Source organism: Scyliorhinus torazame, unplaced genomic scaffold, assembly GCF_047496885.1.
Source record: "Scyliorhinus torazame isolate Kashiwa2021f unplaced genomic scaffold, sScyTor2.1 scaffold_421, whole genome shotgun sequence".
NCBI classification, from domain to species: Eukaryota; Metazoa; Chordata; class Chondrichthyes; order Carcharhiniformes; family Scyliorhinidae; genus Scyliorhinus; species Scyliorhinus torazame.
The window spans coordinates 67,367-95,281 of record NW_027308148.1 but is presented as its reverse complement, the minus strand read 5'-3'; the positions used below and the strand labels follow the sequence as shown (position 1 = coordinate 95,281).

Genomic DNA, 27,915 nt, shown 5'->3' with positions numbered 1-27,915 from the left:
AACTTTATGCAATTGATCATGCATCAGCACTAATATGGCATCAGACTGAATCTATTCACATAAGATCGTCTGCAAACAGGACCTGGTGACAGGTTTTATCAGAATGCCACACAAGTAAACATGGGTTTACAATTTCCAAGATTCTATCTTAATTTAGCTTTGTCAGCTTTGACAAAGAATCATCCAGACTCAAAACGTTAGCTCTCTTCTCTCTTTACTCTCCACAGATGCTGTCAGACCTGCCGAAATTGTTCAGTATTTTCTATTTTGGTTCTATCTTAATTGTTTTTTAAGGGACTTAAATTGCTCTGAGTTGTAGTAATCCGACAGCTATAGTTCATATCCTTGTTAATATCCTGTAGGGAATAGTTAATATCCTATATGGAATAGTTCACCTCCAGGACACAGGCTTTCACACATTTCTTTAACATTACCATCACATATTTTGTAGGGGCATGTTGCATTCATAATTGCGAAATCTGAATACAAGCTGCTGATTCTTAAATTCCTGTTCCGGGATCTTGCACTTCCTTTACATTATAACAATATTTAAAATGCATTTGCAAATTTGTTTCACGTTCGGACCACATCAGTAGTTAAGTCAATCACAAATCGGTCATTGGATTTTGAATTATTTAGAAGTAGTTAAGGTGTGGCTGTGAGGATTAGTTTCCTGTCCGCCATGCAGTGATATTGATCAGGCACGGACCTGCCACATTTCACAAACAGGGAAGTCAACCTGTTTCTTCTATTGTACATTTCTCGTCGCTTTGAACTGAAAGTAAGTAATGACTTATTCGGTGCATTAAGTAGTTTCAAGTCAAACACTTTGGCAGTGTTTTTTAAGCTTCTTTCAATGTGTTCGAGGATTATGAACTCCGGCTACTTTCGGTTCAGATCTGCCACTTTATTGTGATCAGCGCCTTATTGTATTCAGGCAATATGACTCGACAATTATTCAACTAAACAGACCGGTTTAGACTATGAAAGGTCTACCGGAGACCTTTGATCCGACAGTGAAACTATATCTTACATGTTACCATTTCATATAACTCGCCTAATAAGTCAGAACACTTTACCGTCCCATTTCTACCCAGTTACAAAATTAAAGTGGATATTTCCGTATTTTAGTTCCTCCTCGTTGGCCCTTCTCAGTATCAGTTTTGACCACGACAGCGATGTCAACAGCTCAGGAATGAGTTGATAAACAATGGATGTTGAGAGATTGTGTGTGAAAATAGCTGTGTAAAACGGTAAATAGAAAACGTTAAATATACAACCTAATCATCGACATTGGCTGGTTAATTTCCAAGCTTTTATTTTTTTTCACAGCAGCATTCAGTATTTCTGTTAATTTATAAAGCAAAGTGCAGACACAGCAGAATCGCCCAACTTTTGATATCTGTGTTGTTAATCGTGTCATAAGGTAGGACCCGGCTGCATTTGGCACCTCTGTTCAATACAGAAACAATGAGGATAGAGGCCATGATTCCGGTTGTGTGTTGGGTTAGTTGAGTTATGATACAGTTGGTGAAGAGGGAATCACGGACATTCTAATCTATGGCTGGGAAAATTGATTAAAAGAACAAGGACCAATACAGCACAGGAACAGGCCCTTCGACCCTCCAAGCCTGTACCAGTCATGATACCAACCTTTGCCAAAACCCTCAGCACTTCCTTGTGCCGTTTCCCCCTATATCCATCCTATCCATGTGTTTGTCAAGATGCCTTTTGAACGCCGTTAATGTATCTGCTTCCACAACCTCCCCTGGCAAATCGTTCCAGGCATCACCACCCTCTGCGTAAAAAACCTGCCTCGCACATCTCCTCTAAACATTGCCCCATAGACCCTAAACCTATGCCCCTGGTGACTGACCCCTCCACCCTGGGAAAGAGTGCCTGCCTATCCACTCTATCCAGGCCCCTCATTATCTTGTAGACCTCTATCAGGCAGCATGGTAGCACAGTGGTTAGCACAGTTGCTTCACAGCTCCAGGGTCCCAGGTACGATTCCCTGCTTGGGTCACTGTCTGTGCAGAGTCTGCACGTTCTCCCCGTGTCTGCGTGGGTTTCCTCCGGGTGCTCCGGTTTCCTCACACAGTCCAAAGATGTGGTTAGGTGGATTGGCCATGCTAAATTGCCCTTAATGTCCAAACAAAAGGTTGGGTGGGGCTACTTGGTTACAGGGATAGGGTGGAGGTGTGGGCTTAGGTAGGGTGCTATTTCCAAGGGCCAGTACAAACTCGATGGGCCGAATGGCCTCCTTCTGCACTGTAAATTCTATGATTCTGTTATCAGGTCACCCCTCAACCTCTGTCTTCCTAATGAAAACAGAGCGAGTCTATTCACCCTCTCCACATAGCTAACACCCTCCAGACCAGGCAACATCCTGGTAAACCTCCTCTGCACCCTCTCCAAAGCCTCCACATCCTTCTGGTAGTGCGGTGACCAGAATTGTGCATAATATTCCAAGTGCAGCCTTACGAAGGTTCTATACAACTGTAGCATGACTTGCCAGTTTTTATACTCGATGCCCCGTCCAATGAAGGCAAGCATTCCGTATGCTTTCTTGACCACCTTGTCCACTTGTGTGGTCACCTTCAAAGATCTGTGGACCTGCACGCCCAGATCTCTCTGACTCTCTATATTCCTAAGAGGTAGAATATTTTTTATAATCATCCATGGGACATGAGTGTCACTGGCTAGGCCAGCATTTATTCCTCATCCCTAGTTGCCCTTGAGAAGGTGGTGGTGAGGTGCCTTCTTGAACCGCCGCAGTCCATGTGGTGTAGGTATACCCACTGTGCTATTAGGGAGGGAGTTCCAGGATTTGACCCAGTGACAGTGAAGGAACGGGATATATTTCCAAGTCAGAATGATGAATGGTTTGGAGGAGAACTTCCAGGTGGGGATGCTCCTATGTATCTGCTGCCCTTGTCCTTGGTAGTGATCATGGGTTTGGAGGGCGCTGTCTTAAGGAGCCTTGGTGAGTTACTGCAGTGCATCTTGCAGATGGTACACAAAACTGGCTGCCTCTGTACATCAGTGGTGGAGGGAGTGAATGTTTGTGAATGAGGTGTTAATCAAGCGGGCTGCTTAGTCCTGGTTGGTGTTGAGCTTCTTGTGTTGTTGGAGCTGCACACATCCAGGCAAACGAGGAGTATTCCATCAGGCCCCTGACTTGTGCCTTGTAGATGATGGACAGGCTTTGGAGGATCAGGAGGTGAATTACTTCCCACAGGATTCTCAGCCTTGTGGTAGTATGTATTAGGGGTCATGTGGGATTGTGAAGCCGTGATGCTATTGGCTGACAGATCCCGGGTCCTGGTTGGCTGTTGACTCCTGGCTCCGCCCTGAAGGCGGAGTATAAGAACCCGGGCTTCTCCCCGCTGCTCCATTCTGTTGCTGAACTGCTGGGGACAAGTCTCGCCTCATCGACTTCATCTGTACTCGTCTCTCTCGTAAGTCATTGTGCGCTACAATTTATTGAGCGAGCTTAAAGGACTATGGAGCTCCGGATCGCCCCGGAATGCCTGCGGATCAGCCCCCACGCAGCGAACTCGGCAGCAGTTTTTAAACACTGGCAAGCTTCTTTCGAAGGCTACCTCCGAACGGCCCCCGGCCGGATCACAGAAGACCAGAAAATGCAGGTCCTGCATTCGAGGGTAAGCCCGGAAATTTACCCTCTCATAGAAGACGCAGAGGATTTCCCGACGGCGCTCGCAGCACTGAAGAGCATTTACGTTTGCCCCGTGAACCAGGTCTACGCACGTTACCAACTCGCAACGAGACGGCAAAGTCCCGGAGAATCGTTAGAGGAATTCTACGCCGCGCTGCTAATTTTGTGACGGGGCTGCAGCTGCCCGCCGGTGAACGTGATTGAACACACGGACATGCTAATTCGCAATGCATTTGTGGCAGGTATGAACTCTCCCCAAATCCGCCAAAGACTTTTAGAAAAAGAGTCGCTAGGACTCTCAGAGGCACGGGCCATTGCAGCTGCCCTAGATGTGGCCTCGCAAAACGCCTACGGCCCCGACCGCGCGGCAGCCCCTTGGGCTCCATGGACCCCCGTCGCGACAACCCCCCCCCACCCGCCTCCCTCACAGGCTTGCACGGTTAAAGCGCCAGATCATCCCGGGGGGGCCCGCTGCTATTTCTGCGGGCAAGCGAAACACCCCCGGCAGCGCTGCCCGGCCCGCGCAGCTATCTGCAAAAGCTGCGGCAAGAAGGGCCATTACGCGGCTGTGTGCCGGTCCCGGGGGGTCGCCGCAATCCCCGGAGAAGAACGAGCCCAGCGCATCCCAAACGCTCCCCAACCCCCCCCAGTGCCCCATGTGCCCCCCAAACCCCCATTTTGGGTCCCGGCCACCACGAGGGGGGGATGGGCGCCGCCATCTTGTGACTCCCCAGCCACGTGCGATTCATGGGGCGGCCATTTTGTCCACCCCCGACCACGTGCGATCCATGGGGGTGGCCATTTTGTCCACCCCCAGCCGCGTGCGATTCATGGACGCCGCCATCTTGGATGACAACAAAGGACCCCAGCATCGACGGCTCCACGGGGTCCAAAGAAGACGCCGAGACACTACGACCACGACTGGCTTCGGTGACGCTGGATCAATCACGGCCCCGGACGCTCCAGACAACGACAACAACGGCGCTGATCAACGGACATGAGACATCATGCCTGATCGACTCCGGGAGCACCGAAAGTTTCATTCACCCCGACACGGTAAGACGCTGTTTTCTGACCATCCATCCAAGTACGCAAAAGATTTCCCTATCTGCAGGATCCCACTCCGTAGAGATCAAAGGGTTCTGCATCGCGAACCTAACGGTGCAAAGAAGGGAGTTTAAAAACTACAGGCTCTACGTCCTTCCCCAACTCTACGCGCCCACATTACTGGGATTAGATTTCCAGTGTAACCTGCAGAGCCTAACATTTCAATTCGGCGGCCCAATACTCCCACTCACTATCTGCAGCCTGGCAACCCTCAAGGTTGAACCGCCGTCCTTGTTTGCAAACCTCACCCCGGATTGCAAACCCGTCGCCACTAGGAGCAGACGGTACAGCGCCCAGGACCGGATATTTATTCGGTCTGAAGTCCAGCGGCTGCTGAAGGAAGGCATAATCCAGGCCAGCAATAGTCCCTGGAGAGCCCAGGTGGTAGTAGTATAGACCGGGGAGAAGCAAAGGATGGTCATAGACTATAGCCAGACCATCAACAGGTACACACAGCTAGATGCGTACTCTCTCCCCCGCATATCCGACATGGTAAATCGGATTGCCCAGTATAAGGTTTTCTCCACCGTGGACCTCAAGTCCGCCTACCACCAGCTCCCCATCCGCCCAGGTGACCGCAAGTACACAGCCTTCGAGGCAGACGGGCGTCTATACCACTTCCTAAGGGTCCCATTTGGTGTCACGAACGGGGTCTTGGTCTTCCAACGGGAGATGGGCCGCATGGTTGACCAGCACGGGTTGCAGGCCACGTTCCCGGATCTCGATAATGTAACCATCTGCGGCCACGATCAGCATGACCACGACGCCAACCTCCAAAAATTCCTCCAGACCGCTAACGCCTTGAACCTCACATACAACGAGGAAAAGTGCGTCTTTAGCACAAACCGGTTGGCCATCCTGGGATACGTAGTGCGCAATGGGATAATAGGCCCCGACCCCGAACGCATGCGCCCCCTCGTGGAATTTCCCCTTCTCCACTGCTCCAAAGCCCTGAAACGTTGCCTGGGGTTCTTTTCATATTACGCCCAGTGGGTCCCCCAGTATGCAGACAAGGCCCGCCCGCTAATACAGACCACTACCTTCCCGCTGTCGACAGAGGCTCGCCAGGCCTTCAGCCGCATCAAAGCGGATATCGCAAAGGCCACGATGCAAGCCATCGACGAGTCCCTCCCCTTCCAGGTCGAGAGCGACGCATCCGACGTAGCTCTGGCGGCCACCCTTAACCAAGCGGGCAGACCCGTGGCCTTCTTCTCCCGAACCCTCCACGCCTCAGAAATCCACCACTCCTCAGTGGAAAAGGAAGCCCAAGCCATAGTGGAAGCTGTGTGACATTGGAGGCATTACCTGGCCGGCAGGAGATTCACTCTCCTCACCGACCAACCTTCATGTTCGATAATGCACAGCGGGGCAAAATTAAAAATGACAAGATCTTAAGGTGGAGGATCGACCTCTCCACCTTCAACTACGAGATCTTGTACCGTCCCGGAAAGCTGAACGAGCCGTCCGATGCCCTATCCCGCGGCACATGTGCCAACGCACAAATAGACCGTCTCCAAACCCTCCACGAGGACCTCTGCCACCCGGGGGTCACTCGGTTCTACCATTTTATAAAGTCCCGCAACCTCCCCTACTCTGTGGAGGAGGTCCGTACAGTCCCAAGGAACTGCCACATCTGCGCAGAGTGCAAACCGCACTTTTTCAGGCCGGATAGAGCGCACCTGATCAAGGCTTCCCGCCCCTTTGAACGCCTCAGTCTGGATTTCAAAGGGCCCCTCCCCTCCACCGACCGCAACACATACTTCCTGAGCGTGGTGGACGAGTACTCCCGTTTCCCCTTCGCCATCCCCTGCCCCGACATGACAGCGGCCACAGTCATTAAAGCCCTTGGCACCATATTCACACTGTTCGGTTGCCCCGCATATATCCATAGCGACAGGGGGTCCTCCTTCATGAGTGACGAGCTGCGCCAGTTCCTGCTCAGCAAGGGCATAGCCTCGAGCAGGATGACCAGCTACAACCCCTGGGGGAACGGGCAAGTAGAGAGGGAGAACGGCACGGTCTGGAAGACCGTCCTACTGGCCCTATGGTCCAGGGATCTCCCAGTTTCCCGGTGGCAGGAGGTCCTCCCGGACACTCTCCACTCCATCCGGTCGCTGCTGTGTACTAGCACTAACCAAACGCCTCATTGGCGCCTCCTTGTCTTCCCCAGGAAGTCCTCCTCCGGAACGTCGCTGCCGACCTGGCTGGCGGCCCCAGGACCCATCTTGCTCTGGAAACATGTGCGGGCGCACAAGTCGGACCCGTTGGTCGAGAGGGTTCACCTCCTCCATGCGAACCCGCAGTACGCCTACGTGGCGTACCCCGACGGCCGACAGGACACAGTCTCCCTGCGAGACCTGGCCCCCTCCGGCAACACACGAACCCCCCGACACCGATCATCCCTTCCCTGCCACCGGCGCACCCCGCGACCACCCCCTTCCCGGGAGGATCGGTCCTCCTCCCGTGTCCGCCCAGGAGTGAAACAGGAACAAACACCGAAATGCTCCCGGAGACGACAACGCCGGAACAAGCACCTGCACCACCACCGGGGCTGAGGCGATCGACGAGGAAGACCAGACCGCCCGCTCGACTCGTGGCATCGGCGTGACACCAAGAATGTTGTTGGACTGTAACAAACATTTTTTTTCCTCTTACTAATATTGTAAATAGTTTCACAAATCTTATACATAGCCCAGTGTAGGACGAAAACTGTAATGACATGCCCGAAATTTTCCTCCCAGGACCAGCCTTGTAAACCCCTACCACCATGCGAACCACCACCCAGCCGGGTTCCTTTTTAACAAGGGGTGAATAAGGTAGTATGTATTAGGGGTCATGTGGGACTGTGAAGCCGTGATGCTATTGGCTGACAGATCCCGGGTCCTGGTTGGCTGTTGACTCCTGGCTCCGCCCTGAAGGCGGAGTATAAGAACCCGGGCTTCTCCCCGCCGCTCCATTCTGTTGCTGAACTGCTGGGGACAAGTCTCGCTCAATAAAGCCTCATCGACTTCATCTCTACTCGTCTCTCTCGTAAGTCATTGTGCGCTACAAGCCTCTGACCTGCTCTTGTAGCCACAGTATTTATATGGCTAGCCCAGTTCAGCGTCTGGTCACTAGTAACCCCAAGGATGTTGATTGGGGGGATCCAGCGTGGGTATTGTCCAGGTCTTGCTGCATATGAACATGGACTGCTTCAGTGGGCGTCATTCTCCGACCCCCCGCCGGGTCGGAGAATGGCCGTTGGCCGCTGTGAATCCCGCCCCTGCCCCCGCTGAAGTCTCCGGTACCGGAGTTTGGGCGGGGGCGGGAATCGGGCCGCGCCTGTTGGCGGGACCCCCCGCTCAATTCTCCGGCCCGGATGGGCCGAAGTCCCCCCCAGAAATTGCCTGTCCCGCCGGCGTAAATCAAAGCTGGTATTTACCGGCGGGACCAGGCGGCGTGGGCGGGCTCCGGGGTCCTGGGGGGGGCGCGGGTCGATCTGACCCCGGGGGGTGCCCCCACGGTGGCCTGGCCCGCGATCGGGGCCCATCGATCCGCGGGCAGGCCTGTGCCGTGGGGGCACTCTTTGCCTTCCGCCTCCGCCACGGTTTCCACCATGGCGGAGGCGGAAGAGACTCTCCCCACTGCGCATGCGCGGGAAACTGTCGGCGGCCGCTGACGCTCCCGCGCATGCGCCGCATTTCCGCGCCAGCTGGCGGGGCACCAAACGCCATTTCCGCCAGCTGGCGGGGCAACAAACGCCATTTCCGCCAGCTGGTGGGCGGAAATCCCTCCGGCGCCGGCCTAGCCCCTCAATGTTGGGGCTCGGCCCCCAAAGATGTGGAGCATTCCGCACCTTTGGGCCGGCACGATGCCCGTCTGATTGGCGCCGTTTTTGGCGCCAGTCGGCGGACATCGCGCCGTTGGGGGAGAATTTCGCCCCTGCTTCAGTATCTGAGGAGTTCCGAATGGTGCTGAACATTTTTCAGTCATCAGCGAACATCCCCACTTCTGACTATTTGATGGAAGGAAGTACATTGATGAAGCAGCTGAAGATGGTTGGGTCTAGGTCACTACCCTGAGGGACTCCTGCAGTGATGTCCAGGAACAACTATCTTCCTTTGTGCTGGGTGTGACTCCAACTAGTGGAGAATTCTCCCCAATTCCCATTGACTCCAGTTTTCCTTGGGCTCCTTGATATTACACTCGGTCAAATGCTGCCTTGATGTCTAGAGCAGTCACTCTCACCTCACCTCCTAACCTCTGGAGTTCAGCTCTTTTATTCATGTTTGAACCAAGGCTGCAATTATGCCAGAAGCTGCGTGACCCTGATGGAACCCAAACTGAGCATCAGTGAGCAGGCTATTGCTAAGCAGGTGCCACGTGACAACACTGTTGATGACCCCTTTTCTGGTAATGGAGATTAAATTGTGTACATGACATACTTGGGCAATTTTCCACATTGCCGGGTAAATGCCAGTGTCTTAGATGTACTGGGACAGTTTGGTTCGGGGTGCGGCAGGTTCTGGAGCACAAATCTTCAGAACTATTGCTGGAATATTGTCAGGGTCCATATCCTTTGCAGTATCCAGTGCCTTCAGCCATTTCTTGATATCATGTGGAATGAATTGAGTTGGTTGAAGACTGGCATCTGTGGTTCTGGGACCGCTGGAGGAGCCCAGAATAGATCATTCACTGGCATGTCTGGCTGAAATTTGTTGTGAATGCTTCAGCCTTCTCTTTCTCACTGATGTGCTGGGCTCCTCCATCATTGAGGATGGGGATATTTGTGGAGCATTCTCCTTCAGTGAGTCTGATTGTTCACCACCATTCACAAGTGAATGTGGCAGGACTGCAGAGTTTAGATCTGATCTGTTCGTTGTGTGATTGCTTAGCTCTATAACTTGCTGCCTATGTTGCTTGGTGTGCAAGTAATCCTGTGTTGTAGTTTCACCAGGTTGACACCTCATTTTTTGCTATGCTTGATGCTGCTCCTGGCATGTTGCCCTGCACTCTTCATTGAACCAGGGTTGATCCCTGGCTTGGTGGTAATGGTACAGTGAGGGGGGGGGGGGGGGGGGGGGATGGGGGATGGGGGGATATGCTGAACCATGAGGTTATAGATGTGCTCGATGGGCTGAGTGGCCTGCTTCTGCACTGTAAATTCCATGATTCTATGAATTCTGTTGCTGCTGATGGTCCACAGCGTTTCATGGATGCTCAGTCTTGAGCTGCTAGATCTGTTCGAAATCTATTCCATTTAGCAGGGTGTTAGTACCACATAGTATGCTGGAGGGGATCCTCAATGTGAAGATGGGATTTGTGTCTCTGTGTGATGGTCACTGCTACCCAGAAAGTCATAGACAAATGCATCTGCAAGAAGTAGATTGGCGAGGATTAGGTCAAATATGTTTCCCCTCACCACCTGCTACAGACCCAGTCCAGCAGTTATGTCCTTTTGAACCCAGTCAGTATTGCTGCTTCCAAGCCACTCTTGGTGATGGACATTCAGGTTCCCCACTCAAGAGTACATTCTGTGCACTGGACACCCTCTGTGCTTCCTCCAAGTGGTGTTCAACATGGAGGAGAATTGATTATCAGCTCAGGGGGGAAGGTATTTAGTAGGAGGGTTCCTTCTCCATGTTTTGACCCAGTGTCATGAGACTTCATGGGATCGGGGTTGATGTTAAAGACTCCCAGGTAAACTCTCTCCTGACTGTATATATCATTGTCCCAGTGGGACAGGACATACTTAGGGATGGTGATACATAGATACATAGAAGATAGGAGGAGGCCTTTTGGCCCTTGGAACCTGCTCCACCATTTAGCGCGATCATGGCTGATCATCCAACTCAATAGCCTAATCCTGATTTCTCCCCAAAGCCTTTGATCCCATTCTCCCCAAGTGCTATGTCTAGCCGCTGCTTGAATATATTCAATGTTTTAGCAGCAACTACTTCCTGTGCTAATGAATTCCACAGGCTCACCACTCTTTGGGTGAAGAAATGTCTCCTTATATCTGTCTTATGGTGGTGTCTGGGATATTGCTTTTAAGTTATGATTCAGTCTGACATAATCAGACTCACTGTTGCTTGACCAGGCTGAGAGACAGCTCTCCCAATTTTGGCACAACCCTCAGATGTTAGTAAAAAGGAATTTGCAGGGACAGCAGGGCTGGGTTTACTGTTGTCCCTTCCAATGCCTGTGCCAATGCTGGGTGATCCATTTGGTTTCATTCCTTTCTGTAGGCTTCGTAGTGGTTTGATAGAACTGAATGTCTTGTGAGACCATGATAGAGTCAATCACATTGCTGTATGCCTGAGGTCAGACCGAGTAAGGATCTCAGATTTCCTTCCATAAGTGAAGCTGATGGGTCTTTTTTTAATGACAGTTGACAATGGTTTCATGGTCCCTGCTAAGAGCATGGCTGATGATAAGCACCAGAGTATTCCAAATCCCAGAAGGGAAACTTGAAACATCTGTCCACAACCATGTTTTGCAATTTGATATAATGTGAGGAACAATTTGAAAACCAGAGAATGATGTCCTAGATGGTTTTGCCATGATTTTAGATAAAATATTTACTAAACAATATAATAAACAATAAAGTCCACTATATACACAGTATCCCCAGTTCCAACACCTGTATTACCTTAACTTCAGAGCCAATTCTCCCCAAATAACATTTAGGATTGTAAAACTATAAGCAAAATCCAGTGACAGTGACCACGCCAGGTAGTTATATGGGATTGCCTCTGACGTAGCACAAAACAACTGTTTTTTCAACCAGGCTTTCTTCCGTGGAACTGATCATTGGGAGTTCAAACAGCTACTCCTGCCGTGGGCTGACATCTTAAAATGGCTCCTTTAAATTGATTGAATTGCCTCTGACATACCATTTTCTCCTTTTGATCTTCCTTTATCTGAACTAACCTCTTCAGAAGTCAAACTTAATTACCTTCATTTTGTGAGTCACTGAATAATACAGGCAGAAGAGGGCCTTTGGCTCATTGAGTCTGCACCAACGCATGAAAAATACCTGACCTGCCTATTTAATCCCATTTGCCAGCACTTGGCCCATAGCCTTGAATGTTACCTTTTAAAGGTTGTGAGGCAACTGCCTCTACCACCCTCCCAGGCAGTGTTTGTTAGACTGTCACAACCCTCTGGGTAAAAACGTTTTTCCTCAAAACCCCGCCAAACCTCCTGCCCCTCACCATGAACTTGTGTCCCCTCGTAACTGACCCATCAATTAAGAGGAATAGTCCATCTTTTAGAATGTAATTGCAAGGTTCACACCTTGTCTCCTCTTTTGAATCTAAGATATCTTGCTCAAAGCGTTGATGTCCTGTTCTCCAATGTGACCAACTTGCTTTCTGTAAACTGTTTGCAGTGTTGCTAGGCTCATCAAGTTCCAATGAGTTATCAAAAGCTCTAGTTCCATTAACCTGGCAAGTCAGGCAGCACGGTGGCGCAGTGGGTTAGCCCTGCTGCCTCACGGCGCCGAGGTCCCAGGTTCGACTCCGGCTCTCGGTCACTGTTCATGTGGAGTTTGCACATTCTCCCTGTGTTTGCGTGGGTTTCGTCCCCACAACCCAAAAGATGTGCAGGGTAGGTGGATTGAACACACAATTTAGCCCCTTGTATGGAAAAAAATGAATTGGGTACACTAAATTTATTTTAAAAAACCTGGCAAGTCTGTCCCTGTCATTAAACAGTTTCCATTTTTAAATAGTTTTAAAAAACATAAAACCAATTGAACACATTCCAATTTATGGGATTTCCTTTATATTCTTTCATGTTATCACAATTTTTCCCTACAGCCACCATCTATACTGATACTAGCTTTTAATTCCAGACTTTTATAACTGAGGTACCCTCAATAATGATGCTTAGAGATTAAACTGTAAAGAAGGCTTTATTAGGCAAATAACTATGCTACAGATTTGGACGAGAGCTGACTGCTATACAGACCATGAGGCAGGCCTTTATGTATGGCTCCCAGATGGGCGGAGCCAGAGGCGGAGTCCCCAGGGTTCCAAGCCTGGTCTTAAAGGGGACATCGCCTTACATGATGATAAGGCAGTAACCGTTCATCACATTCACCCCCTGTTTAAAAAGGAGTCCGGCGGGGGTGAAGTGCCATCATAGGTCCATCCGTCTCGGCGGCCGGATCGTCCTCCTCGATCTTCTCAGTTCGGGCGGTGGTGCGGCGGGCACGGACGTCCCGGTTGAGGGCACATCCGGGAGCACAGCGGTCGGAGCTTCGGTCCGGGTCGGGGCAGAGGAACTAGGCAGGGCCGGGGGTAGCGGAGCCGGCGCCGGCGGGGTGTGTAAAGGGGGAGCTCACCAACGGGTGGTAGGGCCGGAAGGGGGTGTGTTGTAGGGGGCGACGGGTCCTGCAGGGGAGCGGCGCGGGAAGGGGCGTCTGTGGTGGAGGATCCAGCGGCCGCCAGATCCCGGAGGGAAACCGTATCTTGCCTGCCGACGGAGTACTCCACATAGGAGTAACTGGGGTTGGCGTGGAGCAGTCGGACCTTTTCAACTAGGGGGTCTGTTTTATGGCTCCTCGCGTGCCTCCGGAGAAGAACAGGTCCCGGAGCCGTCAGCCAAGGTGGAAGCGAGACCCCGGAGGTAGACTTCCTGGGGAAGAGAAACAATCGCTCATGAGGGGTCTCCTTTGTGGCCGTGCAGAGGAGTGACCTAATGGAGTGTAGGGCATCGGGTAGGACCTCCTGCCAGCGGGTGGTTGGGAGATTTCTCGACCGCAGGGCCAGAAGGACAGCTTTCCACACGGTCGCGTTCTCTCTCTCCACCTGCCCGTTTCCCCGTGGGTTATAGCTGGTCGTTCTGCTCGAGGCGATGCCTTTGCTGAGCAGATACTGACGCAGTTCATCGCTCATGAACGATGTACCCCGGTCGCTGTGGATTTAAGCAGGGAAACCGAACAGGGTGAAGATGCTGTGCAGTGCCTTAATCACCGTGGCTGAGGTCATGTCGGTGCAGGGAATGGCGAATGGGAAACGGGAGAACTCATCGATCACGGTGAGGAAATAGGCATAACGGTTGGTGGACGGGAGGGGCCCCTTGAAGTCCACGCTCAGTCGCTCAAAGGGGCCCGAGGCCTTCACGAGCCGAACCTTGTCTGGCCGATAGAAGTGCGGTTTGCACTCCGCACAGACCTGGCAGGCCCTGACCATGGCCTTGACCTCCTTGGTTGAGTAAGGTAGGTTGCGGGACTTGATGAAATGGACGAGCCGGGTAACCCCCGGGTGGCAGAGGTCATTGTGGATGGCTTGCAGGCGGTCCTCCTGCGCGTTGGCGCATGTGCCGCGGGACAGGGCATCTGGGGGCTCGTTGAGCTCCCCTGGACGATACTTGATATCGTACGAGTAGATGGAGAGTTCGATCCTCCACCTCAAAATTTTATCGTTTTTTATTTTGCCCCTTTGCGTGTTATCGAACATATAGGCGACCGACCATTTGTCGGTGACGAGGGTAAACCTCCTACCGGCGAGGTAGTGTCTCCAGCACCGCACAGCCTCCACAATGGCTTGTGCCTCCTTTTCGACTGCAGAGTGTCGAATCTCGGAGGCGGTGAGGGTTCGGGAGAAGAACGCTACTGGTCTGCCTCCTTGATTGAGGGTAGCAGCCAGGGCGATGTCTAATGCATCGCTCTCTACCTGGAAAGGGATGGTTTCGTCCACCGCGTGCATGGCGGCCTTGATGATGTCGGCCTTGATGCGGTTGAAGGCCAATTGAGCCTCAGCCGAGAGGGGAAAAGTGGTGGTCTTTAGGAGTGGGCGGGCTTTGTCCGCATACTTGGGGACCCACTGGGCATAATAGGAGAAAAGCCCCAAGCACCGTTTGAGGGCCTTGAGGCTGCGGGGGAGAGGGAATTCCTTAAGGGGGCGCATGCGGTCGGGGTCGGGACCTAGGACCCCGTCTTCCACGACATAGCCGAAGATGGCCAGCCGGGTGGTGTGGAAAACGCATTTGCCCTCGTTATAGGTCAGGTTAAGGGCTCGGACGGTCTGGAGGAACTTTTTGAGGTTAGCGTCATGGTCCTGCTGATCATGGCCGCAGATAGTGACATTGTCCAAGTACGGGTATGTAGCCCGCAAACCGTACTGGTCCACCATTTGGTCCATCGCCCTTTGAAAGACGGAGACCCCATTTGTGACACCAAAGGGGACCCTGAGGAAGTGGAAGAGCCGGCCGGCTGCTTCGAAGGCAGTATAGAGGCGGTCTTTTGGTCGGATGGGGAGCTGGTGGTAGGCAGATTTGAGGTCGACCGTGGAAAAGACTCGGTATTGGGCGATCCGATTTACCATTTCCACGATGCGAGGAAGGGGGTACGCATCAAGCTGCGTGAATCGGTTTATGGTCTGGCTATAATCCACGACCATCCGTTTCTTCTCCCCGGACCGGACTACCACCACTTGCGCTCTCCAAGGGCTGTTGCTAGCCTCGATGACCCCCTCTCCCAGTAAACGCTGGACCTCTGACTTGATAAAAGCCATATCTTGGGCACTGTAGCGCCGGCTCCTGGTGGCGACGGGCTTACAGTCGGGAGTGAGGTTAGCGAATAGCGAGGGGGGTGCGACTTTCAGTGTCGCAAGGCAGCACACCGTGAGGGGGGGGGGCAGGGGTCCCCGAACTTCAGTGTCAGGCTTCTGTGGCTGCACTGGAAATCCAGTCCGAGCAGCAGGGGGGCACAGAGGTGAGGGAGGATATAAAATTTGAAACGGGTGTATTTGGCACCCTGGATCGAGAGATCCGCAATACAGTACCCCGTGATTTGTACCGAGTGGGACCCAGATGCGAGGGCTATGGTTTGGGATGTGGGATGGGTGCGTAGGGAGCAGCGCCTTACCGTTTCAGGGTGGATAAAGATCTCCGTGCTCCCCAGGAGTCGAAGAGGCATGCAGTGTCGTGCCCGTTGACCTGGACCTGCATCATGGAGTTCTGCAGGTGTTTTGGCCGAGTTTGATAGAGGGTGATCGCACCCAGTCGCGGGTAGTCGGAGTCATAAAATGGCCGCTGCCGTTGGTCGCACGTGTCGGGTCGAGAAGATGGCCGCCGACCAGATGGCCGCTCCCATGATTCGCACGAGGCTGATGACGCGTCAGAAGAGGACGTGTCGGGTTGGTGCGCAGCAGCATTGCGAGGCCTGCGGGCCTGATTTTCGGGCCGGCTGTTCTTTGTTTTTCTGGCCCCTGGGTCTGACCAGGCAGACCCTCGCAAAGTGCCCTTTCTTCCCGCAGTCGCTGCAGATCGCGGAGCGGGCTGGGCAGCGTGGGCGTGGGTGCTGGCCCTGCCCGCAGAAGTAGCAAGGTGTGCCCCCATGGTGAGCGGGTCGCCGCGTGGCACAGGCCTGTAATACGGGCGAGTCTGAGGAAGTCCGGGGGGGGCTGGCAGAGTCCGCGTGGTACGTACCCAAGTTATGTCGGGCCACCTTCAGCGAGGAGGCGAGCGTTAGCGTCTCCTGGAGGTCTTTTGCCCCGTTTACGAGCAGTCGCTGCCGGATGTAGGTCGAGCGGATGCCGGACACGAAAGAATCTCTGATGTGCAGGTTCATATGGACTTCCCCTGTCACATCCTGATGGTCACAGTCCCTGGCCAGCGCGGTGAGTTTCTCAACAAACCCGTCGAGCGATTCCCCCGAGCGCTGCCGGCAGGTAGAGAGCAGATGCCGGGCGTGCACCTCATTGACGGGTTTGACAAACCGCTTGCGGAGCAACTCAATCGCTTCCTCATAAATCGTTGCCTTTTCGAGCGTGGCGGAGATTCTGTGACTCACCCGGGCGTGGAGTAGACGCAGCTTGCGTGGCCCCAGGATGGGAGTCTCTGCGGAGTCCAGGTAGGCCTCGAAGCACCGCAGCCAGTATTTAAAAATTTCCTTTGCCTCCGGCGTTCGTGCTTCCAGATTGAGCTCTGGTTTTAGGCCTGCGTCCATCCTGAATCTAGTTTAGCCTAATAAATTGAGGTACCCTCAATAATGATGCTTAGAGATTAAACTGTAAAGAAGGCTTTATTAGGCTAATAACTATGCTACAGATTTGGACGAGAGCTGACTGCTATACAGACCATGAGGCAGGCCTTTATGTATGGCTCCCAGATGGGCGGAGCCAGAGGCGGAGTCCCCAGGGTTCCAAGCCTGGTCTTAAAGGGGACATCACCTTACATGATGATAAGGCAGTAACCGTTCATCACAATAACATTAATAATCTTTATTAGTGTCACAAGTAGGCTTACATTAACACGACAATGAAGTTACTGTAAAAATCTGTTGTTTGTTAACTGATTTTAAATTCCACAAGCTGCCATGGTGGATTTGGACCCATATCCGGAAACCATTAGCCTGGCTGTCTGCATTAATATCCCAGTAACATCACCACTGTGCAATCACCTCACATCGAAGAGTGATGGTGAAGTGAAAACTGACTGGATATATATTTAGCATATCGAGAGGAAAAATTATGATTGAGTGAGAGGCAGATGTGGGCCTGTCTTTGGTGTGTGTTGTTTATGTCCCAGCCTTCAGGCTGTTACTGCACCGAGTCAACATTTAACTAAATACATAAAACAAATATGCTTCTACATTTATAAAAAGCAGGAAAAAAATGAAGTAGGATGCAGCAATATCAAAATTGAAAATGGGTTTAGACGTTCTAAGTGTTGATGTTACTGCAGTGGATTGGGTTTACAGTGGGGGTTTTGAGGCATAATTAATAGCCCTGGGCTGTTTTTGCTCTGAAATGTTGTCAGGTATTTTATACTAACTGTTCTTTTCTCCATTATCAATGAAATTAAGTTTTAAAATTCGAAAATAGAATCTGTACCCTTTTGGGAATCCATTAGAAGCACAATCAGATTACTTTTTACACCATTTTAGCAATCCTGTAGTTCCTTAAGGTTCTATCATGTAGTATCTTCTTGCTATGTGATGAGAAGGATTTTAAACTTCAGTAGATGATGTGTGAGCATAGATACGGTGATGCTTTGGCAATTTCCAGTTGACATATTTAGTCCTGAGACATTGCATTTCAACTTTTTTTTCTCAAACAGCTCCATATAGAGATGAGAAACTTTAGTTTTGAATTACAACGCTTTGAGTCCATTACATATATTTAAGTAATTAAGGAAGAACTTGGTCTACTTCATTTTCTTTTTTTGCAATCGATTCACTTTTTCTGTTTTTGAACGAATTGCGAATTTTCAAACTAACAGTAAAATAATAATCTGGGTAAACCATAAGCTGTGCTGGTGCGAGATGGTTTTCTGATATTAGTGAATTATTAATAAATTATAAAACGGCGTACTCAGTTCAAACTAAAAGATAAAGCGCAGCCCAATACATCCCAGTGCCTGCAAGGATCACTTTAATCTCTGTCTTGCTCATAGCTGGGCACCTGCACTACATGTTGCAGGAGGCTGTTGCTGTGATAATTGCGAGTAGTCTAAAGCCACAGAAACCAACCTCCAACAAAAACCTTTCATTGGGAAGGAAGAGCAAGTGAGTGAAGAGCTGGGTGAGACAAGATTCACAATGACTCCAGATGTGCCCACTATGAAGGCCGTCACACCATCAGAAAAAAGCTCTGTAGTTAAATTAGTGGCACATTTCCCAAAAGACATGTTGTGCTTGTTCTTCATTTAATTAAAACAAATATACAAATATTTCACGTTTCTTTTGTCAGTCACGATGGCGGAAGATATCCAGACCAAGTTGCAGAATTACAAGACGGCGCCTTTCGATGCCAGGTTTCCCAACCAAAACCAAACCAGAAACTGCTTCCAAAACTACCTGGGTGAGACATCACTGTGCAGAGAATCGGTGTATGGTTAATTACAGTTAATGGTTGGCGTATTGTGAAGAAGCAAATGACATCGGTCTTAATCAATTTATCAGTCTTTAACTGACTTGTGAAAAAATAAACCCATGCAAATTTATGCTTAAAATTGGTATTTTTCTTTCAAGGTACTAACAAGCTTCCATTGCTGTGCTCATTTTTTTTGCCTATTGTGCAATTATTTATTAATTTTCTTAAATTCCCCACTTTTTGTTGGAAGTAAATAATCATGAGATTTAACTTGTTCTCAATGTACAAGGTTTAGATATGAATTAATATTCATAAATATGCTAACAATACATTAAAATTTACAGAGCAATATCATAGTGAGGTTGAAATTGAAATTTCTCCCTAGCGTTTAAAACAATTCAGTGGTTAGCACTGCTGCGTCACGGCACCGAGGATCCGGGTTTCATCCCGGCCCTGGATCATTCACTGTCTGTGCGGAGTTTGCACATTCTCGCCCGTCTGCGTGGGTCTCACAAAAGATGTGCAGGGTAGGTGGATTGGCCATGCTACATTGTCCTTTAATTTGAAAAAAAAAGAATTTGGTCATCTAAATTTGAAAAAAGCATTTAAAACGATTAGTTAAACATGTTATCCAGAATAAAGACTTGGTAGCTTTTGCACCACCCATTCCACCAGCATTTCTTGCTATTTATGTTCCAGCTACTGATTAATAGCATTGTTTTCTGTTTAATTATCTGCATTACAAGATTGATGTGGGTGGCTGGAGAATAGAACCCTCCTGTATCAGGAGCATCAGCAATAAGATTTTTGGGCAGGTGAGAAAGAGGTCAAAGAGATCAGTTTTAAGGAGGAAAGTGAGAGGGGAGAGGTTTAGGGAGGACATTCCAGAGCACAGCTGCCAATGACAGAATCATGTGTAATTGAGAGTTGCCCAATTTACTGCCCAGTAACTATAATAATAATAATCTATATTGTCACAAGTAGGCTTACGTTAACACTGCAATGAAGTTACTGTGAAAATCCCCTAGTCGACACACTCCGGAGCCTGTTCGGGTTCACTGAGGGAGAATTCAGAATGTCCAAATTACCTAACAGCACGTCTTTCGGGTGGGAGGAAATCGGAGCACCCAGACGAAACCCACGCAGACACGGGGAGAACGTGCAAACGTCCCACAGGCAGTGACCCAGGGAATTGAACCTGGGACATTGGTGCTGTGAGGCAACAGTGCTAACCACTGTGCTACTGTGCTGCCTGTTCTATTTCTGTTGTTGGGGAGCAGAGGGCCTCTGGGACTGTTGGTCAATCTGTACTCTACAGCTGGTGAGATCCCATCTTCCTGATCTGCTGCCTGCAGTGAAGGAACAGCTTTGATAGTTGTTCATATATGCCTGTGGTTTTGACTGTATCTTTGGTCATTCCCGTCAACCACGTACGATCGAGGTGACAACTGCTCTATTCACGTGCTAAGTTGCCATGTGTGCAGACCAATCCCTGTTGAGAGTGTTGATGGTTTGCACCCTGACTGGCTCTCCAATGCTCAGCTCTGGTAATGAATCGGCAGTTTTGTCAAAATGAAATTTAACTTTCTGCCACTTCACCTTGATTTTTTTTCTGTCATGCCTTGGCTTCAGTAGCTTCTTTGCTATTGGAAAAGTAATTTGCTTGTGGCGTGATATTAGACTTTCGACTGGACTGCTTTCCAATCCTTCACAAATTTAGCACAGATGTGTGCGATTTCCTGATGGTGCCTCCTCAGCGTTTTCATTTGTTTGGGTATATTGAGGAGATGATGTGTCGTGTTGAATTTCTCAATTCTATATGAAGTGGCTGAAGACTTCACTCGTGAACTGAGGGCTGTTGTCACTCATCACAATATCTAGAATGCCGTAACGACTGAAGTGTGCTTTCAGGCATTTTACAATCTTCCCAGTCGTTGATGAAGTTTAGCTCCCAGTAGTCAGAATAGTAGTCTACCATGTCAAGGTAATCAGTTTCTGCTAGAGTGAACTCCCAATTTCCTCCATGGTCTGTCTGGGATGCCATGCAACATCAACGGCTCTAGAGCTTTCTTAGCTTGGTACTCATTACAAGCACCACACTGGCCAATGCAGTCTTTAATATCATTGCTTATGTTTGGCCAGTGGAGCTTTCCTCAGGCTTGACTCAATTCATTGATGGCTTGCATGGATGGACTTCAGCATCTCTGCTCTCACATCTTTGGGGATAACCACTCTGTTTCCTTTGTACAGTATGCCATGGCAGGCTGTTAATTCTTCTCGGCTGCCCAATAGGCTCTTGTGCCCACAGGTGTGTCCTTCATGCTCCCTGGCAATTCTTTCAGCACTTGGAGAGTTGCACCTTTTTGGTAGTTCACTTGATTCAAACGTCAGATTCAGTGGGCAGAATTTTCTGGGGTTCTTTTGCAGTGTTGTCTCAGGCAGGAAAAGCAGCCTGCTGGCATATCCCACTGAATTTTTAAACACTTGGAAAAAACAATGCTGGACACAGGTTCCACCAAAGTTCTTGACCCTCGTAAGTGACCCACAGGCGAGCTGGATGCAACATGCCAAACTTCACCTCCTTCTTGAAGAGGGCTGATTTAACTTTATTGAAGCTCACCCTTTTGGCCAGTTCCGCACCCAAGTCCTGGTAAATGCGCAGCTCGTTATCTTCCCATTTGCAGCTCCTCGTCTGCCTGGCCCACCTCAAGATCTGTTCCTTGTCCAGGAACCGGTGCATTCGTACCACCAACGCCCATGGCGGCTCATTCATCTGCGGCTTCCTCATAAGCACTCTGTGCGCCCTGTCTACCTCTAAGGGCCAAGTAAACGCACCTTCCCCCAGCAGCTTCTCGAACATATGCCCCTGCGTCCGATCCCTTGCTGACCTCCGGGATGCCAACGATCCTCAGGTTCTGCCTACGCGATCTTTTCTCCAGATCCTCCACCTTCTCTTGCAGCCTTTTCTGGTGGTCCCTCATCAGCCCCATCTCTGCTGCTGGTCCTCGTGCTCAGCCACCGCCTCTTCCACCTTCTGGATCACATGGCCCCTGGGCTTCCAATCTCTGCTCCACCCGGTCAATCCCCGTCTTTATCGAGTCCAGGTACTCTTGTCTTTGCTTAGCAGAGCTCTACTAAAGGAATTCCACCAGCTGCTCCGTTGACCACTGGGCCGGCAATCCCAGTCCCTGAGCCTCTGCTATGTTTTTCTTAACTACAGACTCCACTCCCTACTTTGCCCAACAATCTCTCCTTTTCAGACCACTTCTGGTCCACGAATCTGTACACTGGTGGGGAATCCTTCTCCTCTACCTCACCAATCTCCTATTTTGCCGATCAAATCCCCCATAAGTCGGGGAAAAAAGTCTCAAAAGTCCACCACGAGCGGGAGCTACCAAAAAAGCGACCACTCACTTGACAGCCGCCACTGGAAGTCCTACTCTTTCTAGTTTAATAATATCCTTTCTATAATAGGGTGACCAGAGCTGTACACAGTATTCCAAGTGTGGCCTTACTAATGTCTTGCACAACTTCAGCAAGATGTCCCAACTCCAATATTTAATGTTCTGACCAATGAAACCAAGCATGCCGAATGCCTTCTTCACCACCCTGTCCACCTGTGACTCCACATTCAAGGAGCTATGAATCTGTACTCCTAGATCTCTTTTGTTCTATAACTCTCCCCAACTCCCTACCATTAACTGAGTAGGTCCTGACCGATTCAATCTACCAAAATGCATCACCTCACATTTATCTAAATTAAACTCCATCTGCCATTCATCGGCCCACTGGCCTAATTGATCAAGATCCCGTTGCAATCCTAGATAACATTCTTCACTGTCCACTATGCCACCAATCTTGGTGTCATCTGCAAACTTACTAACCACGCCTCCTAAATTCTCATCCAAATCATTAATATAATTAACAAATAACAGTGGACCCAGCACTGATCCCTGAGGCACACCGCTGGTCACATGCGTCCAGTTTGAAAAACAACCCTCTACAACCACCCTTTGTTTTCTGTCGTCAAGCCAATTTTGTATCCAATTGGCTACCTCACCCTTGATCCTGTGAGATTTAACAACCTACCATGCGGTACCTTGTCAAAGGCCTTGCTGAAGTCCTTGTAACTCTCTTGATTACCCCTTCAAAAAACTCAATCAAATTTGTGAGACATGATTTTCCACTCACAAAGCCATGCTGACTGCCCCGAATCAGTCCTTGCCTCTCTAAATGACTGTAGATCCTATTCCTCAGAATACCTTCTAACAACCTACCCACCACAGACGTTAGGCTCACCGGTCTGTAGTTCCCAGGCTTTTCCCTGTGGCTCTTCTTAAACAAAGGCACAACATTTGCTACCCTCCATTCTTCAGGCACCTCACCTGCGGCTATCGACGGTTCAAATATCTGTTAGGGGACACACAATTTCCTCCCTAGCCTCCCACAATGCCTGAGGATACATTTCATCAGTTCCTGGGTATTTATCTACCTTGATGCGCATTAAGACTTCCAGCACTTCCTTCTCTGTAATATGCACACTCCTCAAGGCATCACTATTTATTTCTCCAAGTTCCCTGACATCCATGCCTTTCTCAACAGTAAATACCGATGAGAAATATTCATTTAGGATCTCACCCATCTCTTGTGGATCCACACATAGATTACCTTGTAGATCCTTAAAAGGCCCTATTCTCTCCCTAGTTACTCATTTGCCCTTTACGATTTGTAGAAGCTCTTTGTATTCTCCTTTGCCTTATCTGCCAAAGCAATCTCATGTCCCATTTTTGCCCTCCCGATTTCTCTCTTAACTGTACTCCGACCACCTTTAAAGTCTTCAAGGATTCTCTTGATCCCAGCTGCCTTTTTATGTCATATGCCTCCTTCTTCTTTTTGACCAGGGCCTCAATATCCTGAGTCATCCAGGGATCCCGACTTCTACCAGCCTTGCCCTTCACTCTAAAACAAATGTGTTTACCTGAACACTGCTTAACACACTTTTGAAACAATCCCACTTACCAGCTGTCCCTTTGCCTGCTGACAGACTCCCCCAATCAACTTTTGAAAGTTCCTGTCTAATACTATCAAAATTGGCCCTGACCAATTTCGAATTTTAAGTTTTGGGCCGGACCTATCATTCTCCAAAGCCATAAGGCCATAAGACATAGGAGCAGAATTAGGCCACTTGGCCCATCGAGTCTGCTCCGCCATTCAACCATGGCTGATATTTTCTCATTCCCTTTCTCTTGCCTTCTCCCCATAACCCCTGATCCCCTTATTAATCAAGAACCTATCTATCTCTGTCTTAAAGACACTCAGTGAATTGGCCTCCACAGCCTTCTGCAGCTAAGAGTTCCACAGATTCACCACCCTCTGGCTGAAGAAATTACTCCTCATCTCTGTTCTAAAGGATTGTCCCTTTAGTCTGAGATTGTGCCCTCTGGTTCTAGTTTTTCCTACAAGTGGAAACATCCTCTCCACGTCCACTTTAGCCAGGCCTCGCAGTATCTTGTAAGTTTCAATAAGATCCCCTCTTATGCTTCTCAACTCCAACGAGAGCAGACCCAGCGTCCTCAAACGTTCCTCATACGACAAGTTCTTCATTCCAGGGATCATTCTTGTGAACCTCCTCTGGACCCTTCCCAAGGCCAGCCCATCCTTCCTTAGATACGGGGCCCAAAACTGCTCACAATATTCCAAATGGGGTCTGACCAGAGCCTTATACAGCCTCAGAAGTACATCCCTGGTCTGGTATTCTAGCCCTCTTGACATGAATGCTAACATTGCATTTGCCTTCTTAACTACCCGACTGAACCTGCACATTAACCTGAAGGGAATCATGAACAAGGACTCCCAAGTCCGTTTGTGCTTCTGATTTCCGAAGCATTTCCCCATTTAGAAAATAGTCTGTGCCTAAATTCCACCTTCCAAAGTGCATAACCTCACACATTTCCACATTTTATTTCATTTGCCACTTCATTGCCCACTCTCCTAGCTTGTCCAAGTCCTTCTGCAGCCCCCTTGCTTCCTCAATACTACCTGTCCCTCTACAGATCTTTAATGGTCTGTGTCTTATTTTACACACAGTGCCTTTAGTACCTTCTTCCAGATCATTAATGTATATTGTAAAAAGTTGTGGTCCCCGCACAGGCCCATGAGGCACACCACTAGTCATCGGCTGCCATCCTGAAAAAGACCCCTTTATCGCCACTCTCTGCCTTCTGCCAGTCAGCCAATCCTCTATTCATGCCAGGATCTTACCCTGAACACCATGAGCTCTTAACTTATTTAACAGTCTGCATAAGATAAAGATACATGGCATTAAGGGTAAAGTAGTAGCATGGATAGAGGATTGGTTAATTAATAGAAAGCAAAGAGTGGGGATTAATGGGTGTTTCTCTGGTTGGCAATCAGTAGCTAGTGGTGTCCCTCAGGGATCAATTTTGGGCCCACAATTGTTCACAATTTACATAGATGATTTGGAGTTGGGGACTAAGGGCAATGTGACCAAGTTTGCAGATGACACTAAGATGAGTGGTAAAGCAAAAAGTGCAGAGGATACTGGAAGTCTACAGAGGGATTTGGATAGGTTAAGTGAATAGGCTAGTGTCTGGCAGATGGAATGCAATGTTGACAAATGTGAGGTAATCCATTTTGGTAAGAATAACAGCAAAAGGGATTATTATTTAAATGATAAAATATTAAAACATGCTGCTGTGCAGAGAGACCTGGGTGTGCTAGTGCATGAGTCGCAAAACGTTGGTTTACAGGTGCAACAGATGATTAAGAAGGCAAATGGAATTTTGTCCTTCATTGCTAGAGTGATGGAGTTTAAGAGTAGGGAGGTTATGCTGCAATTGTATCAGGTGCCTGGTATGGAGGGAAGATCTTATGAGGAAAGGCTGAGGGACCTGAGGCTGTTTTCGTTAGAGAGAAGAAGGTTAATAGGTGTCTTAATTGAGACATACAAGATGATTCAGGGCAGCACGGTAGCATTGTGGATAGCACAATTGCTTCACAGCTCCAGGGTCCTAGGTTCGATTCCGGCTTGGGTCACTGTCTGTGCGGAGTCTGCACATCCTCCCCGTGTGTGCGTGGGTTTCCTCCGGGTGCTCCGGTTTCCTCCCACAGTCCAAAGATGTGCAGGTTAGGTGGATTGGCCATGATAAATTGCCCTTAGTGTCCAAAATTGCCCTTAGTGTTGGGTGGGGTTACTGGGTTATGGGGATTGGGTGGAGGTGTGGACCTTGGGTAGGGTGCTCTATCCAAGAGCCGGTGCAGACTCGATGGGCCGAATGGCCTCTTTCTGCACTGTAAATTCTATGATCAGAGGATTGGATAGGGTGGACAGTGAGAGCCTTTTTCCTCGGATGGTGATGTCTAGCACGAGGGGACATAGCTTTAAATTGAGGGGAGATAGATATAGGACAGATGTCAGAGGTAGGTTCTTTATTCAGAGAGTAGTAAGGGCGTAGAATGCCCTGCCTGCAACAGTAGTGGATTCGTCAACACTAAGGGCATTCAAATGGTCATTAGATAGACATATGGACGATAAGGAAATAGTGTAGATGGGCTTTAGAGTGGTTTCACAGGTCGGTGCAACATCGAGGGCCGAAGGGCCTGTACTGCACTGTAATGTTCTATGTGTTAGTGAGGCCATACCTGGAATATTGTGTTTAGTTTTGGTCTCCTTACCTGAGAAAGGACGTACTGGCGCTGGAGGGTGTGCAGAGGAGATTCACTAGGTTAATCCCAGAGCTGAAGGGGTTGGATTACGAGGAGAGGTTGAGTAGACTGGGACTGTACTCGTTGGAATTTAGAAGGATGAGGGGGTATCTTATAGAAACATATAAAATTATGAAGGGAATAGATAGAATAGATGCGGGCAGGTTGTTTCCACTGCTGGGTGAAAACAGAACTAGGGGGCATAGCCTCAAAATAAGGGGAAGTAGATTTAGGACTGAGTTTAGGAGGAACTTCTTCACCCAAAGGGTTGTGAATCTATGGAATTCCTTGCCCAGTGAAGCAGTTGAGGCTCCTTCATTAAATGTTTTTAAGATAAAGATAGATAGTTTTTTGAAGAATAAAGGGATTAAGGGTTATGGTGTTCGGGCCAGAAAGTGGAGCTGAGTCCACAAAAGATCAGCCATGATCTCATTGAATGGCGGAGCAGGCTCGAGGGGCCAGGTGACCTACTCCTACTCCTAGTTCTTGTGTTCTATGCGGCACCTTGTCAAAGGCCTTCTGGAAATCTAAATAAATCACGTCCACTGTTTCTCCTTTGTCCAACTTCCTTGTTACCTCCTCAAAAAACTCGAACAGATTTGTCAGACACGACCTCCCTTTGACAAAGCCGTGCTGACTCAGTCCTATTTTACCATGCACTTCCAAGTGCTTCGCGATCTCATCTTTAATAACAGACTTTAAAATCTTACCAATGACTGAAGTCAGGCTAACCGGCCTATAATTTCCTGTCTTCTGCCTTCCTCCCTTCTTAAACAGTGGTGTTACATTAGCTACCTTCCAGTCCTCTGGGACCCTTCCAGCCTCCAGTGATTCCTGAAAGATCATCACTAATGCCTCCACAATTTCCTCATCTATCTCTTTTATGACCCTGGGGTGTAGTCCATCCGGTCCAGGTGACTTATCCACCTTCAGACCTTTCAGTTTCCCCAGAATCTTCTCCTTTGTAATGTTCACTGCACTCACCTCTGCCCCCTGGTTCTCCTGGAGCTCTGGCATCCCACTGGTGTCTTCCACCATGAAGACTAATGCAAAGTAACTATTCAGTTCATCTGCCATTTCTTCGTTTCCTATTATTACTTCTCCAGCCACATTTTCCAGTGGTCCAATGTCTATTTTTGCCTCTCTCTTACCTTTTATATATTGAAATCTCTTCCCATCTTCCTTTATATTACTAGCTAGCTTGCACTCATACTTCATCTTCGCCCCCCTTATTGCTTTTTTAGTTGTCCTCTGCTCACTTTTAAAGGCTTTCCAGTCCTCTGGTGTCCCACTAATCGTCGCCACTTTGTATGCTTTTTCTTTAGCCTTTATGCTGTCCTTGACATCCCTCGTCAGCCATGGATGCCTTGTCCTCCCCTTAGCATGTTTCCTCCTCCTTGGGATGAATTTCTGTTGTGCCTCCCTAATAACCCCCAAAAACTCCTGCCGTTGCTGTTCCACTGTCTTCCCTGCGAGTCTCCTTTTCCAATCAACTCTGGCCAGCTCCTCCCTCATGTCTTTGTAATTACGTTTTTTAATTGTAATACCGTTACATCTGATTGCAGCTTCTCCCTCTCAAATGCAGGTTAAAACTAATGG

The 27,915-nt window shown here is 49.3% G+C and overlaps 1 protein-coding gene across 3 annotated transcripts in view; it reads left to right on the top strand.

The window, feature by feature from the left end:
• Positions 1–552: 552 nt before the first annotated feature.
• LOC140406283 (cytochrome c oxidase subunit 6B1-like) overlaps positions 553–27,915 on the top strand; it is a 41,302-nt gene continuing 13,939 nt past the window's right edge. Inside the window, exons 1-2 of one of the 3 annotated variants that reach the window (XM_072494395.1) lie at positions 553–781; positions 18,469–18,579. In XM_072494395.1, coding sequence (XP_072350496.1) covers positions 18,474–18,579 — 106 coding nt within the window. In that variant the 5' untranslated portion in view covers positions 553–781; positions 18,469–18,473. Of the gene's footprint in view, positions 782–1,234; positions 1,254–1,328; positions 1,427–18,468; positions 18,580–27,915 lie in introns of those variants that run through there. The other 2 variants (XM_072494397.1, XM_072494396.1) reach the window with 2 other exon arrangements.